The sequence below is a fragment of the Bos taurus genome, chromosome Y (genome assembly GCF_002263795.3).
Source record: "Bos taurus isolate L1 Dominette 01449 registration number 42190680 breed Hereford chromosome Y, ARS-UCD2.0, whole genome shotgun sequence".
Taxonomy (NCBI): Eukaryota; Metazoa; Chordata; class Mammalia; order Artiodactyla; family Bovidae; genus Bos; species Bos taurus.
Genome location: NC_082638.1, coordinates 1,358,677 through 1,385,158, shown reverse-complemented (window position 1 = coordinate 1,385,158; position 26,482 = coordinate 1,358,677). Strand labels below are relative to the sequence as shown.

At 50.1% G+C, this 26,482-nt stretch overlaps 1 protein-coding gene across 3 annotated transcripts in view; it reads right to left on the bottom strand.

Moving 5' to 3' along the window:
* Positions 1–2: 2 nt before the first annotated feature.
* XG (Xg glycoprotein) overlaps positions 3–26,482 on the bottom strand; it is a 32,633-nt gene continuing 6,153 nt past the window's right edge. The window contains exons 2-15 of one of the 3 annotated variants that reach the window (XM_059884021.1): positions 24,821–24,865; positions 24,409–24,432; positions 23,364–23,426; positions 21,721–21,777; positions 21,320–21,379; positions 19,074–19,115; positions 17,740–17,784; positions 15,527–15,568; positions 14,183–14,227; positions 11,960–12,001; positions 10,635–10,679; positions 8,399–8,434; positions 6,042–6,152; positions 3–4,875 (exon numbers count right to left, since the gene is read on the bottom strand). In XM_059884021.1, coding sequence (XP_059740004.1) covers positions 4,859–4,875; positions 6,042–6,152; positions 8,399–8,434; positions 10,635–10,679; positions 11,960–12,001; positions 14,183–14,227; positions 15,527–15,568; positions 17,740–17,784; positions 19,074–19,115; positions 21,320–21,379; positions 21,721–21,777; positions 23,364–23,426; positions 24,409–24,432; positions 24,821–24,865 — 674 coding nt within the window. In that variant the 3' untranslated portion in view covers positions 3–4,858. The remainder of the gene's footprint in view (positions 4,876–6,041; positions 6,153–8,398; positions 8,435–10,634; positions 10,680–11,959; positions 12,002–14,182; positions 14,228–15,526; positions 15,569–17,739; positions 17,785–19,073; positions 19,116–21,319; positions 21,380–21,720; positions 21,778–23,363; positions 23,427–24,408; positions 24,433–24,820; positions 24,866–26,482) is intronic. The other 2 variants (XM_059884022.1, XM_059884023.1) reach the window with 2 other exon arrangements.

Sequence of the window (26,482 nt, the reverse complement as noted above, 5' to 3'; positions counted from 1 at the left end):
AGTTGAAAAAATATATATTTTTTAATTTCAAAGAAATAAAGCAGAAAAGGCACTGAATTACCCCACCAAGACTAACGCTTATTCTAAAACCACATGGCAGGTGATGACTGTTTCCAGATGTATGGTCTTCCCAGGTGGCTCCGCGGTAAAGAATTTGCCTGCAATGTAGGAGACTCAGGAGACACAGGTTTGATCCCTGGGTCGGGATGATCCCCTGGAGGAGGAAACGGCAACCCACTCCAGTATTCTTGCCTGGAGAATCTCATGGACAGAGGAACCTGGCGGGCTACAGTCCATGGGGTCTCAAAGAGTTGAACACGACTGAATGGCTAATACTTTCACTTTCAAAGGAGTTTTTATAAGAAGCCAGACGGTTAATGCTGTTTGCAGTGAAATGTATGGGCCTAGAGAGTGTCATGCTGAGTGACGTGAGTCAGACAGAGAAGGAGAAATAGCATATGACATCCCTTACACGTGGAATCTGAAAAGATATGATACAAATGAACTTACTTAGAAAACAGAAACAGACTCAGAGACTTAGAGAGTGAACTTATGGTTGAGGCGTGGTAAGGATGGGGAAAGAGATAGTCAGGGAGTTTGGGGTGGACATGGACACACTGCTGTATTTAACATGGAGAACCAGCAAGGACCTGCTGGACAGCACAGGGAACTCTGCTCAATTTCATGTGGCAGCCTGGATGGAAGGGGAGTTTGGGGAGAATGGATACATGTATATGTATATAGTTGAGTCTCATTGCTGTCCGCCTGAAACTATCACAACATTGTTTGTTAATTAGCTATACTCTAATACAAAAGTTTTTTTTAAAAAATAATGAAGCTAATGTTTTTTTTGGAGGGGGGGATAAAAGAAGCTAGAGGGTACAAAGAAACAGAATTAAACAACAAAATGTTAAGAAACATTTGCTGAAAGTAAAGATAATTCTGCTACACATGGTGGCTCCTTCAATGTGAAATACCGAAGATGCTGGAAATCTTGAACGTGGGTCACAAGAAGTTTAAAGGAAATTGACTTCTGAGCACAGATAAAGGAGTCCTCCAAACCTACGCAAGAAACAGCCACCAAATCTACACTAAATTACCCGAAGGAAGATAAAAGAACAGATGCACACACATATCCTCTGAAACAGTCCTCAAAATGAACAAGACCCGCGGCAGTCAGAAGAAAACACAATTTGGAAGTGAGATTCTATCACGTCAGCAGAAACATATGGTCACTAAGACAGCTGCTCTGTCCCAGATATATACGTGTGTATACAATGTGCTGTCACAGAATATTCAATGTCTAGTGAATTTTCCGTGGAAAGAAAGAGGAAAGTCTCGCCAGAGCCACTGTATGGATCAACTGTGCTCGTGGCATGCCACACGCCTACAGAATCCAAGCAAAAATACTCACAGAAAAATTCACAAAGAATTCTTCCCCCCAGCTTTACTGAGACATAATGTACACGTAGCATTGTAGAAGGTTAAGGTGTACATTGGGACGATGATACATTTCAGGGGGACGAGGATACATTTCAGTGGGATGATGATACATTTCAGTGGGATGACCATCGCAGCTATGCTTCAGTGGGATGACCGTGGCGGCTACTTTTCAGTGGGATTATCACGGTAGCCTTGTCTGACGCCTCCACCGTGTGACATAATTCTTTCTTTCTGAGGTGAGACTATTTAAAATCTTTCAAAATATAGGATACAGTTCCTTGGTGGCTCCAGGGGTAAAGAATCCGCCTGCCCATGCAGGAGACTGCAGTTCAAATCCCTGGGTTGGGAAGATCCCCTGGAGAAGGAGATGGCAGCCCACTCCAGTGTTCTTGCCTGGAAATTTCAATGGACTGGGGCCCCTGGAGGGCTACAACCCATGGGGCTGCAAAGAGCTGCACACAACTTAGCGGCTGAACAACCACAGCCTCACCACTGTTTTGGAAGACAGATGCCAGAAATCAGTTTCCTTGAAACTTCTTGTGATCCACGTTCAAGATTTCCAAAACACTCGTTTTTCAGATGAGATGACGGACACCCAGAGAGGTTGCCCAACTTGCCTAGCGTCACACAGCTTGACCTGGAGAAGCCAGACTGTGATCTCACGCTTTGGGCCTGAGTCCAGAGTTTAATCATGCCTGGCTTCCCGTACCACCTGTACAGACAAGCTAGATGCATTCCTCATTCTCGCGTTTAAATTAGAAAAAAAAATCCCTCACCACTATGTACCCCAAATATATTCATCTCTGTATGACTTTTTAAGGATGCCTTTAACAGAATCCCACAAACTGGGCAGATGAAATAAGAAATATGTATCTTCTCCCAGTTTCAGAGTCTGGAAGTCCAAGTCCAAGCGGTGGGCAGGCGGGCCTGCCCTCTGAAGGTTATACGGGGCTCTGTCCCGGCTTGCGATAGCTCTTTGCCTTGTGGCTGGGCCACTCCAAGCCACTCAGGTTCCTTTCCTGGTGTCTCTCTGTGTGTCTCTGAATTTCCCCTCTTATACAGACACAGCTCATATTGCCTCAGAAGCCATCCTCCTGTTCTGACTCATCGTCTTAACTGATCACAACTGTCCCCGATCTTTTGACACATAAGGTTCCACTCTGAGATGCCAAGGGTCAGGACATCAGTGCATGAATTTTGATACCTGTGTGTGTGTGTGTGTGTATGAGAGAGAGAGAGACTTGCTTTCCCCGCATTAGGAGCTGGAGGCGGGTCAGCAGCCCTTGCATACAGTGGTTTATCCTTGGAGAAACGGTGTTCTCTTCTCTCTTCTGTTTCACTGTAGCTGGTTTACAATGCTGTGTTCGTTTCCGGTGTCGTCTTCCCTGGTGGCTCAGTTGGTAAACAATCAAATGCCAATGCAGGAGACCCAGGTTCCATCACTGATCAGGAAGATCCCCCGGAGGAGGGCGTGGCAACCCACTCCAGTATTCTTGCCTGGGGAATCCCATGGACAGAGGAGTGTGGTGGGCTCCGGTCCCTGAGGTCACAAAGAGCCCGATATGACTGACCAACTGACACATAAGGGAATTTCAGTTATTCATGGAGATATACATATATTCTTTTCCAGTATCATTTATTACCACATTTTGAGTAGAGTTCCCTGTGCTATCAAGTAAGACCTTGCTGTTTATCTATTCTACATATGGTATCGCGTATCTCTTCATCCCAAACTCCTTATTTATGCCTCCACGCTCTCCCCTTTGGTGACCAGGAGTTCGTTTTGTATGTCCATGAGTCTATCCCTGTTTTGTAAATAAGTTCATTTGTATCCGTTTTCTTAGATTCCACACGTCAGCAATATCATAGGGTATTTTGTGTTCTGCAGACTTACTTCACTTGCGGCAATACTCTCCAGGCCCACCCATGTTGCTGCAAATACCATGGGTTCATTCTTGTTCACGGCCGAGTAATATTCCATCTGTACACATGTACCACATTGTCTTAAGCCATTCCTCCATCGATGGGCTCTTAGGCGTCCCGTGCCTTGGCTACTGGAGATACTGCTGCAGTGAACACCGGGGTGCAGGTATCTAAGGGGGAGCACCCACACATGAATATCTAGGATTTCCGTGCATCATCTTTCTGCGTTCCAGACTCTAATGACCATCTTCCTCTCTGGTTCCGATACTCAAACCCTAAACGTTCTATCAGCGTTGATCTCAGTCCATCAGACTACACTAGTCTGCCCAAACTACCCATTCTCTCCTCTCCCCTAAAGAATGACTGAAACCCAAGCAAGCAGCTGGTCTACTTTTTAGATGCTGAGGGTAGACAGTTAGTCCAGGACAAAGAAAAGTATACACCAAGCAAAGCGCTGACATTGTGTTAAGAACTGGTACCCACAGAGGATCCAAGACCAAAAATAATACAAAAAGGTCTCGACATTTCAAAATCTCTATCCCACGTTCTGAAAAAAAAAAAAAAAGTAGAAACCATACAATTTCATGGCAAAAAAAAAAAAAAAACAAACAAAACCCCAAGATCTCTCCCCAAGTTTCCACATCATGGGCCTTGCACTTAAATTTCCAGAAATCCAGCCTCATCCTCTGCAGGTGATAATACTTTGGTGAGCTGAGATAAAGTTAAATGCTGCCCCTAGGGTAGAAACACATTCATTCCTGATTCACAGGCGGTGGTGAACTGGTCCGGATTCCTGACGTTAACTAAAGGTGCTGAGTTTCCCTGATGGCTCAAATGGTAAAGCATATGCCTGCAAAGTGGGAGACCCAGGCTGGATCCCTGGGTCAGGAAAGATCCCCTGGAGGAGGGCATGGTAACCTACTCCAGGATTCTCACCCGGAGAATCCCCATGGACAGAGCAGCCTGGTGGGCTACACTCCAGGGGGTCGCAAAGAGTCAGTTGCCACTGAGTGACTAACACTTTCACTTTTGCAAGGAAGCTGTAGCATGAGCTAAGCTTGTCTCCCCAGCTTGCTAGAAACCCAAGCAGCATCCATCCTTTGGAAGTCTTCCACGGCAGCCCCACCCGAGACCCCCATCTATTCTCCTGGCTCCTGTGTTCTCTGACCACGTCAGTGGCCCGTGGTCTCAGCAGGACATACTCCAGAGCTCAGACCAGAGTCGGAACCTCTCAGCTCGCATGGCTGATGGAACCCACAGATCAAGCAATCTCTTTACAATCCAAGATCCAGCTGTCCACCTCGTTCCCATGGGTGTATCTGAGGAATTAGGAACCCCCTTCTTTGTGGGGCAGCACGTCTATTGCAAACAGAAGAGAAGACCCTCCAGGGCAGCGAGTGAAGCCAAGAATGAAAAGGAACGTTCCACAGAATCGACAGGGTTGTCATCTGAAGAGAGGTTTTCTCAGAGTGGTGGGTGGATTTTGAAGACCTCAGATGGTCCGTGGTTCTGCAAGGAAACATTGAAAGCAAGACGTCATACTTATAAAAAAAAAAAAAAAAAAAAACAAACAAACCATACACACACTTCAGTGGACTGATCTTCAAGCACTGTTAATTTTTTTCACTGTACAGGCGGCAGAGGATGAGATGGTTGGATGGCATCACTGACTCAATGGACATGAGTCTCAGTAAACTCTGGGAGTTGGTGATGGACAGGGAAGCCTGGCATGCTGCAGCCCACGGGGTCGCAAAGAGTCGGACACAACTGAGTGACTCAACAACAACATCTGTGATGAGGCATGTGGTCCAGAATGTAAGTGGTTTTATTTTTTTCAGAAACTCTTGCTTCCCCCCTCCCAAACTTTCAGGCTGGGGTGTTGTATAGACCAAGGCGCTTCCTGGCCAGGGTGTAAGTCAAAACCACCTAACCACCAGCAGAGGGAGGCAGAGGGCAGCTACTGAGATGTTGAAGTTTCCCAAATCCAGAACAAAAACACGATTGGTATAGACTTCTGTTTCATAGCTTCCCTCAGGGGCAGTGGAAACCTCACTCTGGCAAAACCCAGATAGATCCCGACATGAGTGGTCTCAGGACCAAAGCTTGAGAGAATCTAGATTAACGTCTGAGCTGTTGCTTCTTCTGCAAGAAAGCGTCTCTGCCCCAGCCACCTCTTTAGCGACGTCTCTAGGAATTTCCTGGATCAGCAGCCAGGATCTCTGCTCCCAAGGGCAGCTCCCTGCGCTTGTAATTCTGCAAACCCAGGAGCTTGGACCCAAAGTTGAAGCAGAAGCCCTACCTCGCACCCCACCACCCCCTGCATAAACTCATTTCCCTGGAGGTCGTGTGTGTGTGCGGGGTCGTTCAGTAACGTCTGACTCTTTGCGACCCCGTGGACTGCAGCCCAGCAGGCTCCTCTGTCCATGAGGTTTTCCAGGCAAGGAGACTGGAGTGGGTTCCCGTTTAGCTGGTTCTTTTTAATCCCCTCCCCTCCGTCTAACCGCTGCCCTCTACCATCTCCCCACTGGGAACGACTAACTTGTTGTCTGTATCTGTGAGTCTGCCTCTTTTTCATTCATTCACGTATCTATATATCTTTTTAAAATCGGGCTTTACCAGTTAAGGCAGACACAATTGGGGGCGGGGGCGGGGACGGGGGCGGGGGGAGGACTTGCCGTTTGTCCTGAGAGAGTTTCTCCTCTGGTTATAGTACCTGACCGCCAGCCCGATCAGCGTCACCACCACCATGGAGACGATGGGAGATACAATTTTCGCTATCATGTTGCCTGTGGGAATGCAAGGGAACAAGACGGTCTCAGGAAAAACAGCGCCAGCGTGTATTCCCAGCAACTCCCCACTCACCTCCGCCCCTGGCCCTCCCCGCCCTCCTATTCACGGGAAAAAGATGGAATTCATCGAAGAAGCCCAAGGGAGGCATCCTGCTTTATGTAAGGGGCACTTACTAACCACATCTGATCAGTCTGGGGCATCCAACGGTTTTGTACAGAAAATATATATATATTTAATTTAATGGGTGTGTTTGGATGAATTTGTATCTTTGGGGACAGAAAAGCTTGACTCATGTTCTTCAGTCGCTCAGTCATATCCGACTCTGTGTGACCATGGACCGCAGCATGCAAGGCCTCCCTGTCCATCACCATCTCCCAGAGTTTGCTCAGACTCATGTCCATTGAGTGGGTGATGCCACCCAACCATCTCATCCTGTGTCGTCCCGTTCTCCTCCTGCCTTCCATCTTTCCCAGCATCAGGGTCTTTTCCAGTGAGTCAGCTCTTCGCATCAAGTGGCCAAAGTATTGGAGTTTCAGCTTCAACATCAGTCTTTCCAATGAATATTCAGGACTGATTTCCTTTAGGATGGACTGGTTGGGTCTCCTTACAGTCCAGGGAAATGCGTGTAGAAAGTTCAGAGCAGCCCAGGGGTCACCCGGTCAGTTACCCCTGTAGCCCCCACATCCGTTCCATTCCATACTCTGGCCCCACAGATAATACAGTTCCTGGGGCTCCGTTCAGTCAAAGCTAGCACAACACCTCTGTCTCCTGTCCTGCCCGACGCCCACACATCCGTAGACTGTACCTTGGAGATGTCCCATCCAGGAGCAGTCATTCTGTCTTCCAGCCCACCCCAATCTTGGGTGAGTCCTCTGTCCTGGCGAAAGTGAAAAAGTCTTAGCCGCTTCATTTGTGTCCAACTCTCTGTGACTCCACGGACTGTAGCCCCATCAGGCTTCCTCTGTCCATGGGATTCTCCAGGCCAGAATACTGGAGTGGGTAGCCTTTCCCTTCTCCAACGGATCTTCCCAACAATGGAATCAAACCAGGGTCTCCTGCATTGCAGACAGATTCTTTACCAGCTAAGCCACCAGGGAAGACTGAGAATACCGGAGTGGGTAGCCCTTCCATTCTCCAGGGAATCTTCCCAACTCAGGAATCGAACTCTGGTCTCCTGTATTGCAGGCGGATTCTTTACCAACTGAGCTATCAGGGAAGCCCCCTGTCTTGCCACGGACTCCATGAATCTGTGTGTCAGACCTGAATCTTGTCTGGGGAGCACCTCTCCTCCCCTACCTCCAGTCCACGAGAAGGAAAGCATCCGTGGCCTTCACAAACGTCCCGTAAACACCCAGGCCCCCGGGGAAACGGCAATACGTCCTGCAAACGGCAATACCATGGCCCCGCCCGGGTCCTGGGCCTGATGGGTTAGAAAGACAGCTCTGTCCCTTCTTTCTCCCCCAAAGCCTTGGGGTCGGCCGTGCGGCTCCAGCATCGCCCTGCACTCATGTCAGCCTCCAGATCCCCAAGAGGCTGGCCTCCGCCGTCCCAGCGACACACGGCATACCCTCGCTGGCCGGACCCCAGGCCTGCCCCGCGGACCCGTGATGGGGCGGGCGGGGCCCCGCTGGGGGCTTCTCAGGGAGTGAAGGCCGTGTTTGCTCTGCTGCTCTCCTTTGAGGCTTGAGGTCAGCTGTGGTCAACGAAATGGGCACCGGCGGTGGGCAGCAGGAGCTCCAAGCACAGCAGCCGCCCTCGCAGAGCCTCAGGCGTCTTTCAGCTCCGAGTTGGTCCCCAGAGCATCAGGCATCTGTCAGCTCCAAGTCGGTCGCCAGAGCCCCAGACATCTTCCAGCTCCAAGTTGGTCCCCACAGCTCCAGGCATCTTTCAGCTCTGAGTCGGTCCCCAGAGCATCAGGCATCTTGCAGCTCCGAGTCGGTCCCCACAGCTCCAGGCATCTTTCAGCTCTGAGTCGGTCCCCAGAGCATCAGGCATCTTGCAGCTCCGAGTCAGTCCCCAGAGCATCAGGCATCTTGCAGCTCCGAGTCAGTCCCCACGTCTCCTTCTCTGACCCCCGTGGGACAGACCCCGCCTGGAAGGAGCTTCTGCACGCCCACACACAGAGAGAAGGTGGTCCCTGAAAGCCCTCCGTGGAAACAATACCTCGCCTGCCCGGGCCCCTCTGCAGCCACATGGGGAGCCCGCCCCTCAGAAGGCCGGGAGCCCCGCCCCTGGGCCGTACCTTGCTGGTTGCCTGCTGTGGAGTGGCCGGCTCCACCTGGAAGGGGACAAGCGCACAGTCACATGGTATTCGGAAGAGCTGGTCACGGGCTGCCTACTGCTGGGAGGCGGGCATTACACGTCCAAGCAGGGGAGGGGACGGGGGTGAGGCTGTCACCTCAGGGTGTAGGGATACACACAAAGGCGTACACAAGAAGCATGCACACACACCCATATACACACACGCGCACATACACACCCACACCCACACCCATATACACATATGCACACACACCCATATACACACATGCACACACACACCCATATACACACACGCGCACACACACCCATATACACACATGCACACACACACACCCATATACACACATGCACACACACACACCCATATACACACATGCACACACACACACCCATATACACATACGCGCACACACACTCATATACACACACGCACACACACACACCCATATACACACACGCGCACACACACCCATATACACACATGCACACACACGCACACACCCACCCCCATATACACACACGCGCACCCACACACCCACCCCCATATACACACACGTGCACACACACACACACACCCATATACACACACACGCACACACACACCCATATACACACACGCACACACACACACCCATATACACACACGCGCACACACACCGATATACACACATGCACACACACCCACACACCCACCCCCATATACACACACGCGCACACACACACACACACCCATATACACACATGCACACACACACACACCCATATACACACACACGCACACACACACACCCATATACACACACGCGCACACACACACACCCATATACACACACGCGCACACACACACACCCATATACACACACGCGCACACACACACCCATATACACACACGCACACACACCCACCCCCATATACACACACGCGCACACACAGATATACACACATGCACACACACCCGCACACCCACCCCCATATACACACACGTGCACACACACACACACCCATATACACACATGTGCGCACACATATCACACACACACAATACACACCCATATACACATATGCGCACAAACACCCCCCCCACACACAATATCCCCCACACACAACACACACCCATATACACGTGTGCACAAACATCCCCACACATACACCCATATACACACATGCACACACACACAACATCCCACACACACAACACACACCCATATACATGTGTGTTCATACATGCAATACACATACATCCCATACACACACACAACGCATTGACACACCCATATGCACGAATGTACATACATGCAACACCACACACAACACACACCCATATACACACATGCACACATATCCCACATACAACACACACTTATACACACATGCACACACCACACCCATATACACACATGTACATACACTCAACACACACAACACCCCACAACACACATCCATACACATACACACAGCCCACACACATGAACATACATGCAACCCCCCACACATACATGCACACACACAAAACACACCACCACACATGCAACAACCCACATACATACAGACACGCACATACAACACACGGACACACCCATATGCATACATGCACATCTGCGTATACACATATGCACACATGTACAACACAAGCACACGTCCACACACACACATCGGCACAGCCGTGTGTGCACACAGGCAGGCGTGCACACTAGCATCACAGGCACTGTGCCTGTGTGGACATGACCGTGGACACACACGTGCATATCTCCACATGTGTGTGCGCAGTACACGCCCGCACATGTACACATGAAGACACAAGAGCTGCACATATTTCCACATGCACACATCCGCCCTGACCCGCACACCCACAGCACACACACAGGCACGTGTGTCTGAAATTCATACTCACACATGCACAGACACACAGCATGAAGGCACATGTGAACGTATGTCCACATGCATAAAAGCAAGCGCCCTCCCAGCCACACGCACACACATGCATGTGCAGGGACACACACATGCCACACGCGTGTGCACAGGCAGTAACATGTGTGAGCGAGCCTTCATTTCTTGGACGGATTGCGACCCGCGTCCCATGCAAACCCCTCCCCAGCTTCGGTGCGCAGTGAGGACGCCGATCAGAAACCCAGGCGGTCAGGCAGCGCCCACGCGGGGGTTAGCTCCTCAGCAGGAGAGCTTCTCCTGCTTTGGCTTTTATGAAAGACCTCCTTTACCATAATTAATGCCAGGGAAGCGGAGTCTGTTGCGCCCTCCTTGCCCTGCAGGAAAGAAAGGCCACGTGAAGAGGAAGGTAAGGCCCAGAAATGCCGGAGACATCCCCAAAGGAAGTTTCAAGAAAGACAGGACCCTGAAGCAGAGGCTGTGACATCCGGGCAAAAGCCCCACCCGGATTGTCCCCGAGCCAGAGGAAGAGACAAGCGTACCCCGGGACATTCGCTGGCTGCACCGAGTCGGGCTGAGCTCACCTTGCAAGTTCAGCAGGTCTGCTAATGCCAGGGGCACGCTGACCCCCAGCTGCGAGAGAGGGGGCTTGCCTGAGCTCAAAACCCCACTTCCTGGTGCTGCCAGGGAAAAGTCCAGTCCCCAAGGCCAAGAAGCATGCCCCAAGGGCAGTAAACAGCCATCTCAGTGACTGAGCAATAAAAGGACCTTTCTCCACACCTTCTTATGTCCAGAGGGCAATTTTTTTTTTCCGGTTTTTAGCTGCATGCAGGATATGCAGGATGTTAATTCCCTGACCAGGCACCAATCTCAGGTCCTGCCAGTGAGAGCCCACCGCCCTAATGACTGGACCACCAGGGACGTCCCCAGGGAGTAATTTTTAAAAAGCGATTCCCTGGGTGCTCAACATGGTAAAGAATCCGCCTGCAATGCAGGAGCCAGGTTCGATCCCTGGGTCAGAAAGATTCCCCTGGAGGAGGGCATGGCAACCGACTGCAGTATTCTTGCCTGGAGAATCCCACGGACAGAGGAGCCTGGAGGGCTACAGTCCACGGGGCAGCAAAGAGTTAGAGACGACTTAGCGACTAAACAGCACCAACATCTACATTGACAAAGTATCACGTGACTACTTTGTACAATGTTTCATGTGGATTCTATCTCAGTTTAGAAACATGGATCCAGTGCCTTTTGCTTTTCGGGCTCAATTAGCTCCCAAGTTCACTTTACAGCACCAGAGACCCTCTGGAGACTTCTAGATCCACCCCTCGCTTTGAGAAAAGCTCGGTATAGACAAGAATGGATTTATCCCAGGGTAAATTCCTTTCTTTCTTGGCATGATGTACTATCTACATAAAGAATCCGCAATTCCTGGGCTGTTCTCTGCTAAGGAGCTTGTTGCCCGGGGCTCTGTGTCTTGTTTCCTGGACAGAGGGTTGTGGGGTCAGCCCCTGGAACCTGGATGAAACCAAGCTGATGGTCAGCAGTGAAGCAGCCCACACCCAAGACCCAGGAGGAAGCTCTAATGGGAGCCCCGGCAAAGCCCACCCAGCCCCGCCAGCCCCACGGGCCCCAGCGCTGCATGAAGCGAGCCTGTTACCGTAGCCGTCGTGCCCCGGCTGGAACCCGCCACCGCCGCCTCCTGCAGGAGAGAAGAGGGATGTGACAGCCATTCGCAGCGTGGACCTTGGGGTCCAGCAGGCATCCGCCTGGCTGGCACCAAAGCCAGACCCAATAGTCACCCCCAAAAGAGTGCTTGTTGTCCAGTGGCTCAGTCTTGTCCGACTCTTTCGACCCCATGGACCGCAGCACGCCAGGCCTCCCTGTCCATCACCAACTCCTGGAGCTTGCTCAAAGTCATGTCCATCGAGTCGGTGATGCCACCCACCCCTCTCATCCCCTGTGGCCCCCTTCTCCTCCTGCCCTCAATCTCTCCCAGCATCAGGGTCTTGTCCAGTGAGTCGTCTGGAGCCCTATATAGTGGAAAACCTCAGGACCTTCCAGAAAATGCTCTAAGGAGTCCCTCCCCCGGAGGCATGGCTTCTGGATGGAAAAACTCATGCCACAGACAGCCCTTCAGAAAGCTGTGTGTTTTCAGAGATTACTCATGCCCCCCCACCTATGCCGATCTAGGGCTTCAAGGTAACACAGGCTTACCCCCACCTCAAGGGACGCAGTTCTATCATGCTAGAAGTCAACTGCATCACATTAAACATACATTTTTTGGGGGGAAGATACACAGAGACACTTCTGCAAAGGCTGGTATAGACACAACATCTGTGTAAAGATAGGTGTGTGTGCGTGACAGGCACTCATTCGTGTCCGACTCTCTGTGACCCCGTGGACTACAGCCTGGTAGGCTCCTCAGTCCGTGGGATTCTCCAGGCAAGAATCCTGCAGTGGGTTGTCATGTCCTCGTCCAGGGGATCTTCCCGACCCAGGGATGGAACTCAGGTCTACTGCACTGCAGGCGGATTCTCTACTCCTGAGCCCCCTGGGAAGCCCAAAGATAGCAACTTAGGACTATAGCTGGATGTAGATAAAGAACAGATATGGATGCAGGTAGAGGAGTAGACAGATATAGATACTGAAATAGAGAAAGATACAGATACAGATGCTGGTATAGCTATAGACAGATATCGATATACAAATAGGTACAGATATAGATATATAGGTGGGCTTCCTTGATAGCTCAATTGGTAAAGGATCCGCCTGCAATGTAGGAGACCCCGGTTTGATTCTTGGTTCAGGAAGATCTGCTAGAGAAGGGATAGGCTACCCACTCCAGTATTCTTGGGCTTCCCTGGTGGCTCAGCTGGTGAAGAATGTGCCTGAAATGCGGGAGACCTGGGATCGATCCCTGGGTTAGGAAGATCCCCTGGAGGAGGGCATGGCAACGCATTTCAGTATTTTTTCCTGGACAAGAATGCTTGCCTGGGATACTCTGTCCAGCATCAAATGGACAGAAAGGAGCCTGGTGGGCTAGAGTCCATGGGGTTGCTAAGAGTTGGATACGACTGAGTGACTGAGCACAGCACAGATATACATGTGCATATATACAGACATAGATGTACATATACCTGTAGGTAAACATATATATATATAAATATATATTCAGATATACATACAGGTAAACATAGAGATAGATCGATGTACATGTAGATATAGATAAAGATATAGATAGATATACATGCAGCTATACATATAAATATATATACAGATATAGATACAGATATGCATATAGATAAACATAGATATACATATAAATACATATAGATACACATATAGATCCAGGTAACATATAGCTGTAGATAGAAATATATATGCAGGTATGGATATATTTCTGCATATAGATAAATATAGATATAGGTACATATACATACAGATACACATGGATCGAGGTCTAGATACAGATATAGACAGAGATGCACATAGATACAGATATAGCTACGCCCTGACCCGCACACCCACAGCGCACACACACGTGCAAATTCATACTCACGCATGCACAGACACACAGTGCGAAGGCACATGTGAACATATGTCCACATGTATAAAAGCAAGCGCCCTCCCAGCCACACACGCACACATCCACGTGCAGGCACACACACATGCCACACACGTGTGCACAGGCAGTAACACGCATGAGCAAGCCTTCATTTCTTGGACGGATTGTGTCCCGCATCCCATGCAAACCCCTCCCCAGCTTCGGTGCCCATTGAGGATGCCGATCAGACCCAGGCGGTCAGGCAGTGCCCACGCGGGGGTTAGCTCCTCAGAAGGAGAGCTTCTCCTGGTTTGCTTTATGAAAAACCTCCTTTACCATAATTAATGCCAGGTAAGCCGGGTATGTTGCGCCCTCCTCGCCCTGCAGGAAAGAAAGGCCACGTGAAGAGGAAGGGAAGGCCCGGAAATGCCGGAGACATCCCCAAAGTAAGCTTCGAGAAAGACAGGACCCCGAAGCAGAGGCTGTGACAGCCGGGCAAAAGCCCCACCCAGATTGTCCCCAAGCCAGAGGAAGAGACAAGCGTACCCCGGACATTCCCTGGCCGCACCGAGTCGGGCTGAGCTCACCTTGCAAGTTCAGCAGGTCTGCTAATGCCAGGGGCACGTTGACCCCCAGCTGCAGAGAGAGGGGGCTTGCCTGAGTGCAAAACCCCACTTCTCAGCGCGTCCAGGGAGAAGTCCGGTCCCCAAGGCCAGGAAGCATGCCCCACAGGCAGCAGACAGTCATCTAGCGACTGAGAAATAAAGGACCTTTCTCCACACCTTCTTCTGTCCAGAGGGCAATTTGTTTGTTTGTTTGTTTTTTCGTGTTTTTGGCTGCATGCAGGATACGCAGGATTTTAATTCCCTGACCAGGCACTGATCTCAGATCCTGCCAGTGAGAGCCCACCGTCCTAATGACTGGATCACCAGGGAAGTCCCCAGGGAGTAATTTTTTAAAAGCGATTCCCTGGGTGCTCAACATGGTAAAGAATCCTCCTGCAATGCAGGAGACCCAGGTTCGATCCCTGGGTCAGAAAGATTCCCCTGGAGGAGGGCATGGCAACCCACTCCAGTCTTCTTGCCTGGAGATTCCCATGGACAGAGGAGCCTGGAGGGCTACAGTCCATGGGGCAGCAAAGAGTTAGAGACGACTTAGCAACTAAACAGCACCAACAACTATATTGACAAAGTATCACAAGACTACTTTGTACAATGTTTCATGGGGATTCTATCTCAGTTTAGAAACATGGATCCAGTGCCTTTTGCTTTTCTGGCTCAATTAGCTCCCAAGTTCACTTTACAGCACCAGAGACCCTCTGGAGATTTCTAGATCCACCCCTTGCTTTGCGAAAAGCTCGGTATAGACAAGAATGGAGTTTCTTACTCCCGCGGTAAATTCCTTTCTTTCTTGGCATGATGTACTATCTACATAAAGAATCCACAATTCCTGGGCTGTTCTCTGCCTAATGAGCTTGCAGCCCGGGGCTCTGTGTCTTGTTACCTGGACAGAGGGGTGTGGGGTCAGCCCCTGGACACCTGGACGAAACCAAGCTGACGGTCAGCAGTGAAGCAGCCCACACCCGAGACCCAGGAGGAAGCTCTAATGGGAGCCCCGGCAAAGCCCACCCAGCCCCGCCAGCCCCACGGGCCCCAGCGCTGCATGAAGCGAGCCTGTTACCGTAGCCGTCGTGCCCCGGCTGGAACCCGCCACCGCCGCCTCCTGCAGGAGAGAAGAGGGATGTGACAGCCATTCGCAGCGTGGACCTTGGGGTCCAGCAGGCATCCGCCTGGCTGGCACCAAAGCCGGACCCAACAGTCACCCCCAAAAGAGTGCTTGCTCTCCAGTGGCTCAGTCATGTCCGACTCTTTGCAACCCCATGGACCGCAGCACGCCAGGCTTCCCTGTCCATCACCAACTCCCGGAGCTTGCTCAAACTCATGTCCATCGAGTTGGTGATGCCACCCACCCATCTCATTCCCTGTCGCCCCCTTCTCCTGCCCTCAATCTCTCCCAGCATCAGGGTCTTGTCCACTGAGTCGTCTGGAGCCCTATGTAGTGGAAAAGCTCAGGACCTTCCAGAAAATGCTCTAAGGAGTCCCTCCCCTGGAGGCATGGCTTCTGGATGGAAAAACTCATGCCACAGAGAGCCCTTCAAAAAGCGGTGTGTTTTCAGAGATTACTCATGCCCCCCACCTATGCCGATCTAGGGCTTCAAGGTAACACAGGCTTACCCCCACCTCAAGGGACGCAGTTCTATCATGCTAGAAGTCAACTGCATCACATTAAACATACATTTTGGGGGGGGAAGATACACAGAGACGCTTCTGCAAAGGTTGGTATAGACACAACATCTGTGTAAATAGAGGTGTGTGTGCGTGACAGTCACTCATTCGTGTCCGACTCTCTGTGACCCCGTGGACTACAGCCTGGTAGGCTCCTCAGTCTGTGGGATTCTCCATGCAAGAATCCTGGAGTGGGTTGTCATGTCCTCGTCCAGGGGATCTTCCCGACCCAGGGATGGAACTCAGGTCTACTGCACTGCAGGCGGATTCTCTACTCCTGAGCCCCCTGGGAAGCCCAAAGATAGCAACTTAGGACTATAGCTAGATATAGATAAAGAACAGATATGGATGCAGGTAGAGGAGTAGACAGATATAGATACAGAGATAGATGAAGAACAGATATGGATGCAGGTAGAGGAGTAGACAGATATCGATATACAAATAGGTACAGATATAGATATATAGGTGGGCTTCCTTGATAGCTCAATTGGTAAAGGATCCGCCTGCAATGTAGGAGACCCTGGTTTGATTCTTGGTTCAGGAAGATCTGCTGGAGAAGGGATAGGCTACCCACTTCAGTATTCTTGGGCTTCCCTGGTGGCTCAGCTGGTGAAGAATCTGCCTGAAATGCGGGAGACCTGGGATCGATCCCTGGGTTAGAAAGATCCCCTGGAGGAGGGCATGGCAACGCATTTCAGTATTTTTTCCTGGACAAGAATGCTTGCCTGGGATACTCTGTCCAGCATCAAATGGACAGAAAGGAGCCTGGTGGGCTAGAGTCCATGGGGTTGCTAAGAGTTGGATACGACTGAGTGACTGAGCACAGCACAGATATACATGTGCATATATACAGACATAGATGTACATATACCTGTAGGTAAACATATATATATATAAATATATATTCAGATATACATACAGGTAAACATAGAGATAGATCGATGTACATGTAGATATAGATAAAGATATAGATAGATATACATGCAGCTATACATATAAATATACAGATATAGATATAGATATGCATATAGATAGATATAGATATAAATACATACAGATACACATATAGATCCAGGTAACATATAGATGTAGATAGAAATATATATGCAGGTATGGATATATTTCTGCATATAGATAAATATAGATATAGGTACATATACATACAGATACACATGGATCGAGGTCTAGATACAGATATAGACAGAGATGCACATAGATACAGATATAGCTACGCCCTGACCCGCACACCCACAGCGCGCACACACGTGCAAATTCATACTCACGCATGCACAGACACACAGTGCGAAGGCACATGTGAACATATGTCCACATGTATAAAAGCAAGTGCCCTCCCAGCCACACACGCACACATCCACGTGCAGGCACACACACATGCCACACACGTGTGCACAGGCAGTAACACGCATGAGCGAGCCTTCATTTCTTGGACGGATTGTGTCCCGCGTCCCATGCAAACCCCTCCCCAGCTTCGGTGCCCATTGAGGACGCCGATCAGAGACCCAGGCGGTCAGGCAGCGGCCACGCGGGGGTTAGCTCCTCAGCAGGAGAGCTTCTCCTGGTCTGGCTTTTATGAAAGACCTCCTTTACCATAATTAATGCCAGGTAAGCCGGGTATGTTGCGCCCTCCTCGCCCTGCAGGAAAGAAAGGCCACGTGAAGAGGAAGGTAAGGCCCGGAATCACTGGAGACATCCCCAAAGGAAGCTTTGAGCAAGACAGGACCTTGAAGCAGAGGCTGTGACATCTGGGCAAAAGCCCCACCCAGATTGTCCCCGAGCCAGAGGAAGAGACAAGTGTACCCCGGACATTCGCTGGCTGCACCGAGGCGGGCTGAGCTCACCTTGCAAGTTCAGCAGGTCTGCTAATGCCAGGGGCACGTTGACCCCCAGCTACAGAGAGAGGGGGCTTGCCTGAGCACAAAACCCCACTTCTCAGCGTGTCCAGGGAAAAGTCCAGTCCCCAAGGCCAGGAAGCATGCTTCACAGGCATCACACCATCATCTTAGCAACTGAGCAATAAAGGACTTTCTCCACACCTTCTTCTGTCCAGAGGGCAATTTGCTTTTTCTTTCTGTTTTTAGCTGCATGCAGGATATGCAGGATTTTAATTCCCTGACCAGTCACTGATCTCAGATCCTGCCAGTGAGAGCCCATCATCCTAGTGAGTGGATCACCAGGGAAGTCCCCAAGGAGTAATTTTTAAAAAGCGATTCCCTGGGGTCTCAACATGGTAAAGAATCTGCCTGCAATGCAGGAGACCCAGGTTCGATCCCTGGTACAGAAAGATTCCCCTGGAGGAGGGCATGGCAACCGACGGCAGTATTCTTGCCTGGAGTATCCCACGGACAGAGGAGCCTGGAGGGCTACAGTCCACGGGGTCGCAAAGAGTCAGAGACGACTTAGCGACTAAACAGCACCAACATCTACATTGACAAAGTATCACATGACTACTTTGTACAATGTTTCATGGGGATTCTATCTCAGTTTAGAAACATGGATCCAGTGCCTTTTGCTTTTCTGGCTCAATTAGCTCCCAAGTTCACTTTACAGCACCAGAGACCCTCTGGAGATTTCTAGATCCAGCCCTCGCTTTGAGAAAAGCTCGGTATAGACGAGAATGGAGTTTCTTACTCCCGTGGAAAATTCCTTTCTTTCTTGGGATGATGCACTATTCACTTAAGAATCCACAATTCCTGGGCTGTTCTCTGCCTAATGAGCTTGCAGCCCGGGGCTCTGTGTCTTGTTTCCTGGATAGAGGGGTGTGGGGTCAGCCCCTGGACACCTGGACGAAACCAAGCTGACGGTCAGCAGTGAAGCAGCCCACACCCGAGACCCAGGAGGAAGCTCTAATGGGAGCCCCGGCAAAGCCCACCCAGCCCCGCCAGCCCCACGGGCCCCAGCGCTGCATGAAGCGAGCCTGTTACCGTAGCCGTCGTGCCCCGGCTGGAACCCGCCACCGCCGCCTCCTGCAGGAGAGAAGAGGGATGTGACAGCCATTCGCAGCGTGGACCTTGGGGTCCAGCAGGCATCCGCCTGGCTGGCACCAAAGCCGGACCCAACAGTCACCCCATAAAGACTGCTTGCTGTCCAGTGGCTCAGTCGTGTCCAACTCTTTGCGACCCCATGGACCGCAGCACGCCAGGCTTCCCTGTCCATCACCAACTCCCAGAGCTTGCTCAAACTCATGTCCATCGAGTCGGTGATGCCACCCACCCATCTCATCCCCTGTCTCCCCCTTCTCCTGCCCTCAATCTTTCCCAGCATCAGGGTCTTGTCCATTGAGTCGTCTGGAGCCCTGTGTGGTGGAAAAGCTCAGGACCTTCCAGAAAATGCTCTAAGGAGTCCCTCCCCAAAAGGCATGGCTTCTGGATGGAAAAACTCATGCCACAGAGAGCCCTTCAGAAAGCTGTGTGTTTTCAGAGATTACGCATGCCTCCCCCCATGCCGATCTAGGGCTTCAAGGTAACACAGGCTTACCCCCACCTCAAGGGACCCAGGTCTATCATGCTAGATGTCAAGTGGATCACATTAAATATACATTTTGGGGGGGGAAGATACACAGAGACACTTCTGCAAAGGTTGGTATAGACACAACATCTGTGTAAATAGAGGTGTGTGTGCATGACAGGCACTCATTCGTGTCCGACTCTCTGTGACCCCGTGGAGTACAGCCTGGTAGGCTCCTCAGTCAATGGGATTCTCCAGGCAAGAATCCTGGAGTGGGTTGTCATGTCCTCGTCCAGGGGATCTTCCCGACCCAGGGATGGAACTCAGGTCTACTGCACTGCAGGCGGATTCTCTACTCCTGAGCCCCCTGGGAAGCCCAAAGATAGCAACTTAGGACTATAGGTAGATATAGATAAAGATACAGATATGGATGCAGGTAGAGGAGTAGACAGATATAGATACAGAGATAGAGAAAGATACAGATATGGATGCAGGTAGAGGAGTAGACAGATATAGATACAGAGATAGAGAAAGATACAGATACAGATGCTGGTATAGCTGTAGACAGATATCGATATACAAATAGGTACAGATATAGATATATAGGTGGGCTTCCTTGATATCTCAATTGGTAAAGGATCCGCCTGCAATGTAGGAGACCCCGGTTTGATTCTTGGTTCGGGAAGATCCGCTGGAGAAGGGATAGGCTACCCACTTCAGTATTCTTGGGCTTTCCTGGTGGCTCAGCTGGTGAAGAATCTGCCTGCAATGCGGGAGACTTGGGATCGATTCCTGGGTTGGGAAGATCCCCTGGAGGAGGGCATGGCAACGCATTTCAGTATTTTTTCCTGGACAAGAATGGTTGCCTGGGATACTCTGTCCAGCATCAAATGGACAGAAAGGAGCCTGGTGGGCTAGAGTCCATGGGGTTGCAAAGAGTTGGACACGACTGAGTGACTGAGCACAGCACAGATATACATGTGCATATATACAGACATAGATGTACATATACCTGTAGGTAAACATATATATATAAATATATATTCAGATATACATACAGGTAAACATAGAGATAGATCGATGTACATGTAGATATAGATAAAGATATAGATAGATATACATGCAGCTATAGATATAAATATATATACAGATATAGATATAGATATGCTTATAGACAAACATATGTATATAAATATATATTCAGATATACATACAGATAAACATAGAGATAGATCAATGTACATATAGGTATAGATATAGATAGATATGCATACAGCTATAGATATAAATATATATAGACATAGATATACGTATGCATAGAGATCAACATAGGTATAGATACAGATTCATATAGATACACATGGATAAAGTTATAGATACAGATATAGATAGATGTGCATCTAGATACAAATATAGCTATACATAGAGATATGTGTCTACAGACAGACACCTGTACACAGACATGTACATAAGTCCGCATGTCAGTGGAGGTATGTGTATGTGTATACACACACATGTGCACACACACATATTTACATGGAGACGACCCCCACTTCTAAGCAGCATCGGCCCTATGGCCGGTTCCGTCCACCTTGCAGACCGCAGGAGTGGACAGCTTCAGGGATGCGCCTCCCTCCCGCCCCTCAGAGGTTGGAGGGGAGAGTCCACAGCCCACCACCTTCCTCGCGGGGGCTGGGGCGGAGTCATGGAAGCCCGCACGTACCTGCGGGACGCCTGGGCGGGTAGCGGCCGCCGTCGATGAGGTCCGAGTCGCTCAGGAAGCCTGTGGACAGAGCAGAGGGTGGTCAGAGCCCGCGGTCTGGGGAGCCCCCTGCACACCCAAGCCCACGTATCGGGGCGCATGGACAGCTTATGCAGAGGGAGGGTTCCACAATTGGAGAACCTGTGCCGAAAGATCCACGAGCCGAAACCAAGACCTGATACAGCCAACATAAAAATAAATATAGGATTCTAAAAAGAATTGCTAAAAAAAAAAGGTTCTGCATATTTTAAATGCAACCCGTCTTTCACCATCGAGGACCAAATTCTCCAAAACATATTCCGGAAGGCATTTCAGTCCTTCCAAAGATGCTTCTGAAAGTCATCTTACTCCTGAGGACTCACCTCCACTGTTACCAGGCTGCGGGCGAGGAGGCGGTGGCTTTGTCCTTGGGTAGATATCTGTCGGGAAACATGTGATTTTAGGAAAAGAGGGACAGCTTCCAGCGACGAACCATTCACACAACACAAGAGGCCGGTATACAAAACGACGTTCTGGCTAATTCATGTTTGCTGTTTATCGCTTCCACGGAATCTCTGGTGCTCAGAATCCCCAAGCATAAAGCTCTTTTTAAGCATTAGTTTTTATTGGAGTATAATTGCATCCCTGGTGGCTCAGACGGTAAAGCATATGCCTGCAATGAAGGAGACCCAGGTTTGATCCCTGGGCTGGGAAGATCTCCTGGAGGAGGGCATGGCAACCCACTCCAGTATTCTGGCCTGGGGAATCCCATGGACGGAGGAGCCTAGCAGGCTACATTCCACGGGGTCACAGAGAGCCGGACACGACTGAGTGACGAACACACACACACACAGTTACTTCACCGTGTTGAGCTCGTTTCTGCTGTATGGCAAAATGAATCTACTATGCGTATGTGCTAAATCCTTTCAGTCATGTCCGACTCTTTGCGACCCCATGGACTGTAGCCCGCCAGGCTCCTCTGTCCTTGGGGATTCTCCAGGCAGGAATACTAGAGTGGGTTGCCACGCCCTCCTCCAGGGGATTGTTCTGGACCCAGGGATCGAACCCTCATCTCTTAAGTCTTCTGTGTTGGCAGGCGGGTTCTTTACCCGCCTGGGAAGCCCATGTAACTTACAGGAAATAGAAATTCATTACTCAGGGGCACCACCATCATTTTAAAGGCACGAGATTCTAGCAGGCTTTAAAAACAAAAGCCGGAAAGCAACCTTCCTCTGTTCTGAAATGTGCCAGCTGCTGGAGTCCTGAGTCACACACCCCCAAACCTGAGGCTGGCCCCCGCATGCTGCCGGGTAGATGAGTCTCCTGGGCAGTGACTCATCTTACGGGATGGCCGGCATCTATGATTCTCTGGGGCCCACAGGCGGGAAGCCCATGAAAATATGTTCAACTCATGTTTCCCAAAAACACTGGAGCAAGAAACATCCCCCCACTAGACAAGCAGAGACATCACTTTGCCGACAAAAGTCTATATACTCAAAGCTCTGGTTCTTCTAATGGTCATGTAAGGGTGTGAGAGTTGGACCATAAAGAAGGCTGAGCGCCAATGAATTGATGCTTTTGAACTTTGGTGTTGGAGAAGACTCTTGAGAGTCCCTTGGACTGCAAGGAGATCCAACCAGTCCATCCTAAAGGAGATTGGTCCTGAATAGTCATTGGAAGGACTGATGCTGAAGCTGAAACTCCAATACTTTGTCCACCTGATGCAAAGAGCTGATTTGTTGGAAAAGACCCTGATGCTGGGAAAGATTGAGGACACGAGGAGAAGGGGATGACAGAGGATGAGATGGTTGGATGGCATCACCGACTCAATGGACATGAGTTTGAGAAAGCTCCAGGAGTTGGTGATGGACAGGGAGGCCTGGCGTGCTGCAGTCTGCGGGGTTGCAAAGGGTCAGACACAATTTAGCAACAGAACAATGACAAAGGCTTCATTCAGCCTCCATGACCTTCCCTGAGTTCCAGTGGGCAGGTTCAAAGCTGTTTTGAAATGAATGACCATTCTTACCTCCACCGTTGTTGGGATTTCCAGGCTGTGGCTGGTAGGGGGGCCTCGGGTTGGGGTAGATACCTATTGGGGAAAACGACATTGCATGTTAAGAAGAGAAAAATGTCCTTCCATCAGAAGCAGCTTATAAAACAAGAATATAAGCTTGACAATAGATTTTATATTTTATTCACAGTTGGTGCTCATGAAATAATTACCATTGATCAGCTTAAAACGACTTAGACACTAGAAGCTGAACCTGAACATTTAGAAGTTGAAAAGACTACATACACACACTTACAAAACTGTCTAGCATTTATAAGGTATGTAAAAAGCAAACAAAAACTGCTTATTCCCTGAAGGCTTGGGTTTGATCCCTGAGTTGGGAAGGTCCCCTAGAGGAGGAAATGGCAGCCCACTCCAGTATTCTTGCCTGGAGACTCCCATGGACAGAGGAGTCTGGTGGGCTACAGTACATGCGGTCGCAAAGAGTTGGACACGACTGAGTGACTAGCACACACACAGGGAAATTCTACGTGCAGCTTTCTGAGGAAATGCAAGACTGTTTTCTGTGGAGGCTGCACAATTTTCTATCCCTACTGGGAACATGTAAACGTTCCAAAGTCCCCACACCGCCATCAACACTTGTTATCATCCATATTTCAATTTTAGCCATCCCAAGGGGAATAACAGCTCACTGTGATTTTGCGATCCATTTCGTGAAGGACTTGGGCTTTAAACATCTGTCCATCAGTCACACCCTCCACGACCCTATCGTTGCTGTGATTTAGTCGCTCAGTCTGACCCTTTGCAACACTATAGACTGTAGCCCGCCAGGCTCCTCCGTCCATGGGATTCTCCAGGCCAGAACACTGGAGTGGGTTGCCGTTTCCTCATCCAGGGCATCTTCCTGACCCTGGGGGTGGAACTCTCGTCTCCTGCACTGGCAGGCGGATTCTTCACCACGGAGCATCCTGGGAAGATGTGATAAACTCCTTCCAAAACCTCAGCTTGCAGTGGGGCAGCCTGGTTTCTGTCCACTCACCTGAATCAGGTAGTCACTCACCTGAGCTTGGCTTCTTGGTGGGCTCTGTGGACAGAGAACATATGTGCAATAAGCCCTGAGGGGTTTTGTGAGGCTCAAAGAAACAATCATTAAAGTCCCAATTTAAAAAAAAAAAATGAAAATCTCAAGGCACTAACAAAGATAGGATCAGTTCAGTTCAGTCGCTCAGTCGTGTCCGACTCTTTGCGACCCCACGCCAGGTACCAACACAAATTCCATTCCGTGTTCGAGGGGGAGGGGGACTCAAAGGACAAAAGGTCCCTTCACATACAAGCCCAGCATTGGCCCCTGGAGCAAATGCAAGCCCACCAGTGTTCCTTTTCTCGTTAGGAAGTTGTCCTTAGGAAGGAATCCCGGCCCCACCCAACCCGGAGCCTTCCAGTAGCTGAGGCAGGCTGCCAGAAGCACTTACTGGGGTCATCGAGAGCATCAGCCAAATCAAAGTCCCCATTCTCACCTGCAAGAACACACAGGGGATCAGTCACAGCGGGATGGAACTGGCCACCCGGCTTTCCTTTGCCCCAGCTGCCCAGATATCTCCCCCCTGCCCAACCCCACTCCCACCACCCCGAGCTCAGCAGAGAAGAGGAGTTCCACCCCTCTCTCCAGCTCCCCAGTAGTGTGTCTGTCCAAACAACCTCCTATTCCTAGCTTTCCCGGCAGGCTCTGCCCACAGCAAAAGAGATCCGTGAAGGAAGATAACTGTACCCTCATCCTTTTTTAAATCAAACTATAGTTGATTTCTGGGCTTCCCTGGTAGCTCAGCTGGTAAAGAATCTGCCTGAGATGAAGGAGACCCCGGTTTGATCCCTGGGTCCAGAAGATTCCCCCGGAGAAGGAAACAGCAACCCACTCCAGTATTCTAGCCTGGAGAACCCCCTGGACAGAGAAGCCTGGTGGGCTACGGTCCACGGGGTCGCAAAGAGTTGGACACAAGTGAGGAGAAGGGGCCGACGGAGGGTAAGATGGTTGGATGGCATCAGCGACTTGATGGACATGAGTTTGAGTAAACTCTGGGAGTTGGTGACGGACAGGGAAGCCTGCAGTGCTGCAGTCCATGGGGTTACAAAGAGTTGGACCCAACTGAGTGACTGAACTGAACCAAACTGAACTGAGTGACTAATACTTTCACAGTTGATTTACGATGTTGTTAGCTTCCCTGGTGGCTCGGATGGTAAAGAGTCAGCCTGCGAGGCAGCAGACCTGGGTTTGATCCCTGGGGACAGTGTACAGAAAACTGATTCAGTTATACATATATATAAATTATTTTTCTATACACATACATGTATCTGTTCTTTTTTCACACACTGTTCAATTATAGGTTATTGAAGTGAAAGTGTTAGTCCCTCGGTTGTGTCTGACTCTTTACGACCCCATAGACTATAGCCCACCAGGTTCCTCTGTCCATGGGGATTCTCCAGGCAAGAATATTGGAGTGGGTGGTCATGCCCTTCTCCAGGGGATCTTCCAGACCCAGGGATCAAACCCAGTCTCCTGCCTTGCAGGCTGTCTCTTTACCATCTGAGCCACCAAGGAAGCCCATGCAATCAGCCCCTGACAGCTTATAAGCGTCTCTCACCAGGCTCGTCCCTGAAGCTCGAGGCAAACCCCTCAACAATCTTCTCAAACCGGAGCGTCCAGCCACTCCCTGTTCTGAGCCTCTGCTACTTATCTCGTCCTAGTCTCTCCCTAATCCATTGCACAACAGACTGGGCAGCAACTGGGCATTTTCCAAAAAGGGCATCTGGCTGCGTCTGGGGACTAGAAGCCTCCAGAGCCAGGCTGCTGGCAGTAGGAAGCCAGGGTGCGCCCCCTCTCCCACTGGCTCTGGAAACAAACCAACTGCCCCACCCCATTCCGTGTCCACTTCTCATTCCAGTGATCTCCTTCCATTTGCAGATGTTTCTCATGATAAACAATGCTGAGTGCCAAAGAACAGATGCTTTTCAACTGTGGTGTTGGAGACGACTCCTGAGAGTCCCTTGGTCAGCAAGGAGATCCAACCAGTCCATCCTAAGGGATATCAGTCCTGGGTGTTCAATGGAAGGAGTGATGTTGAAGCTGAAACTCCAAT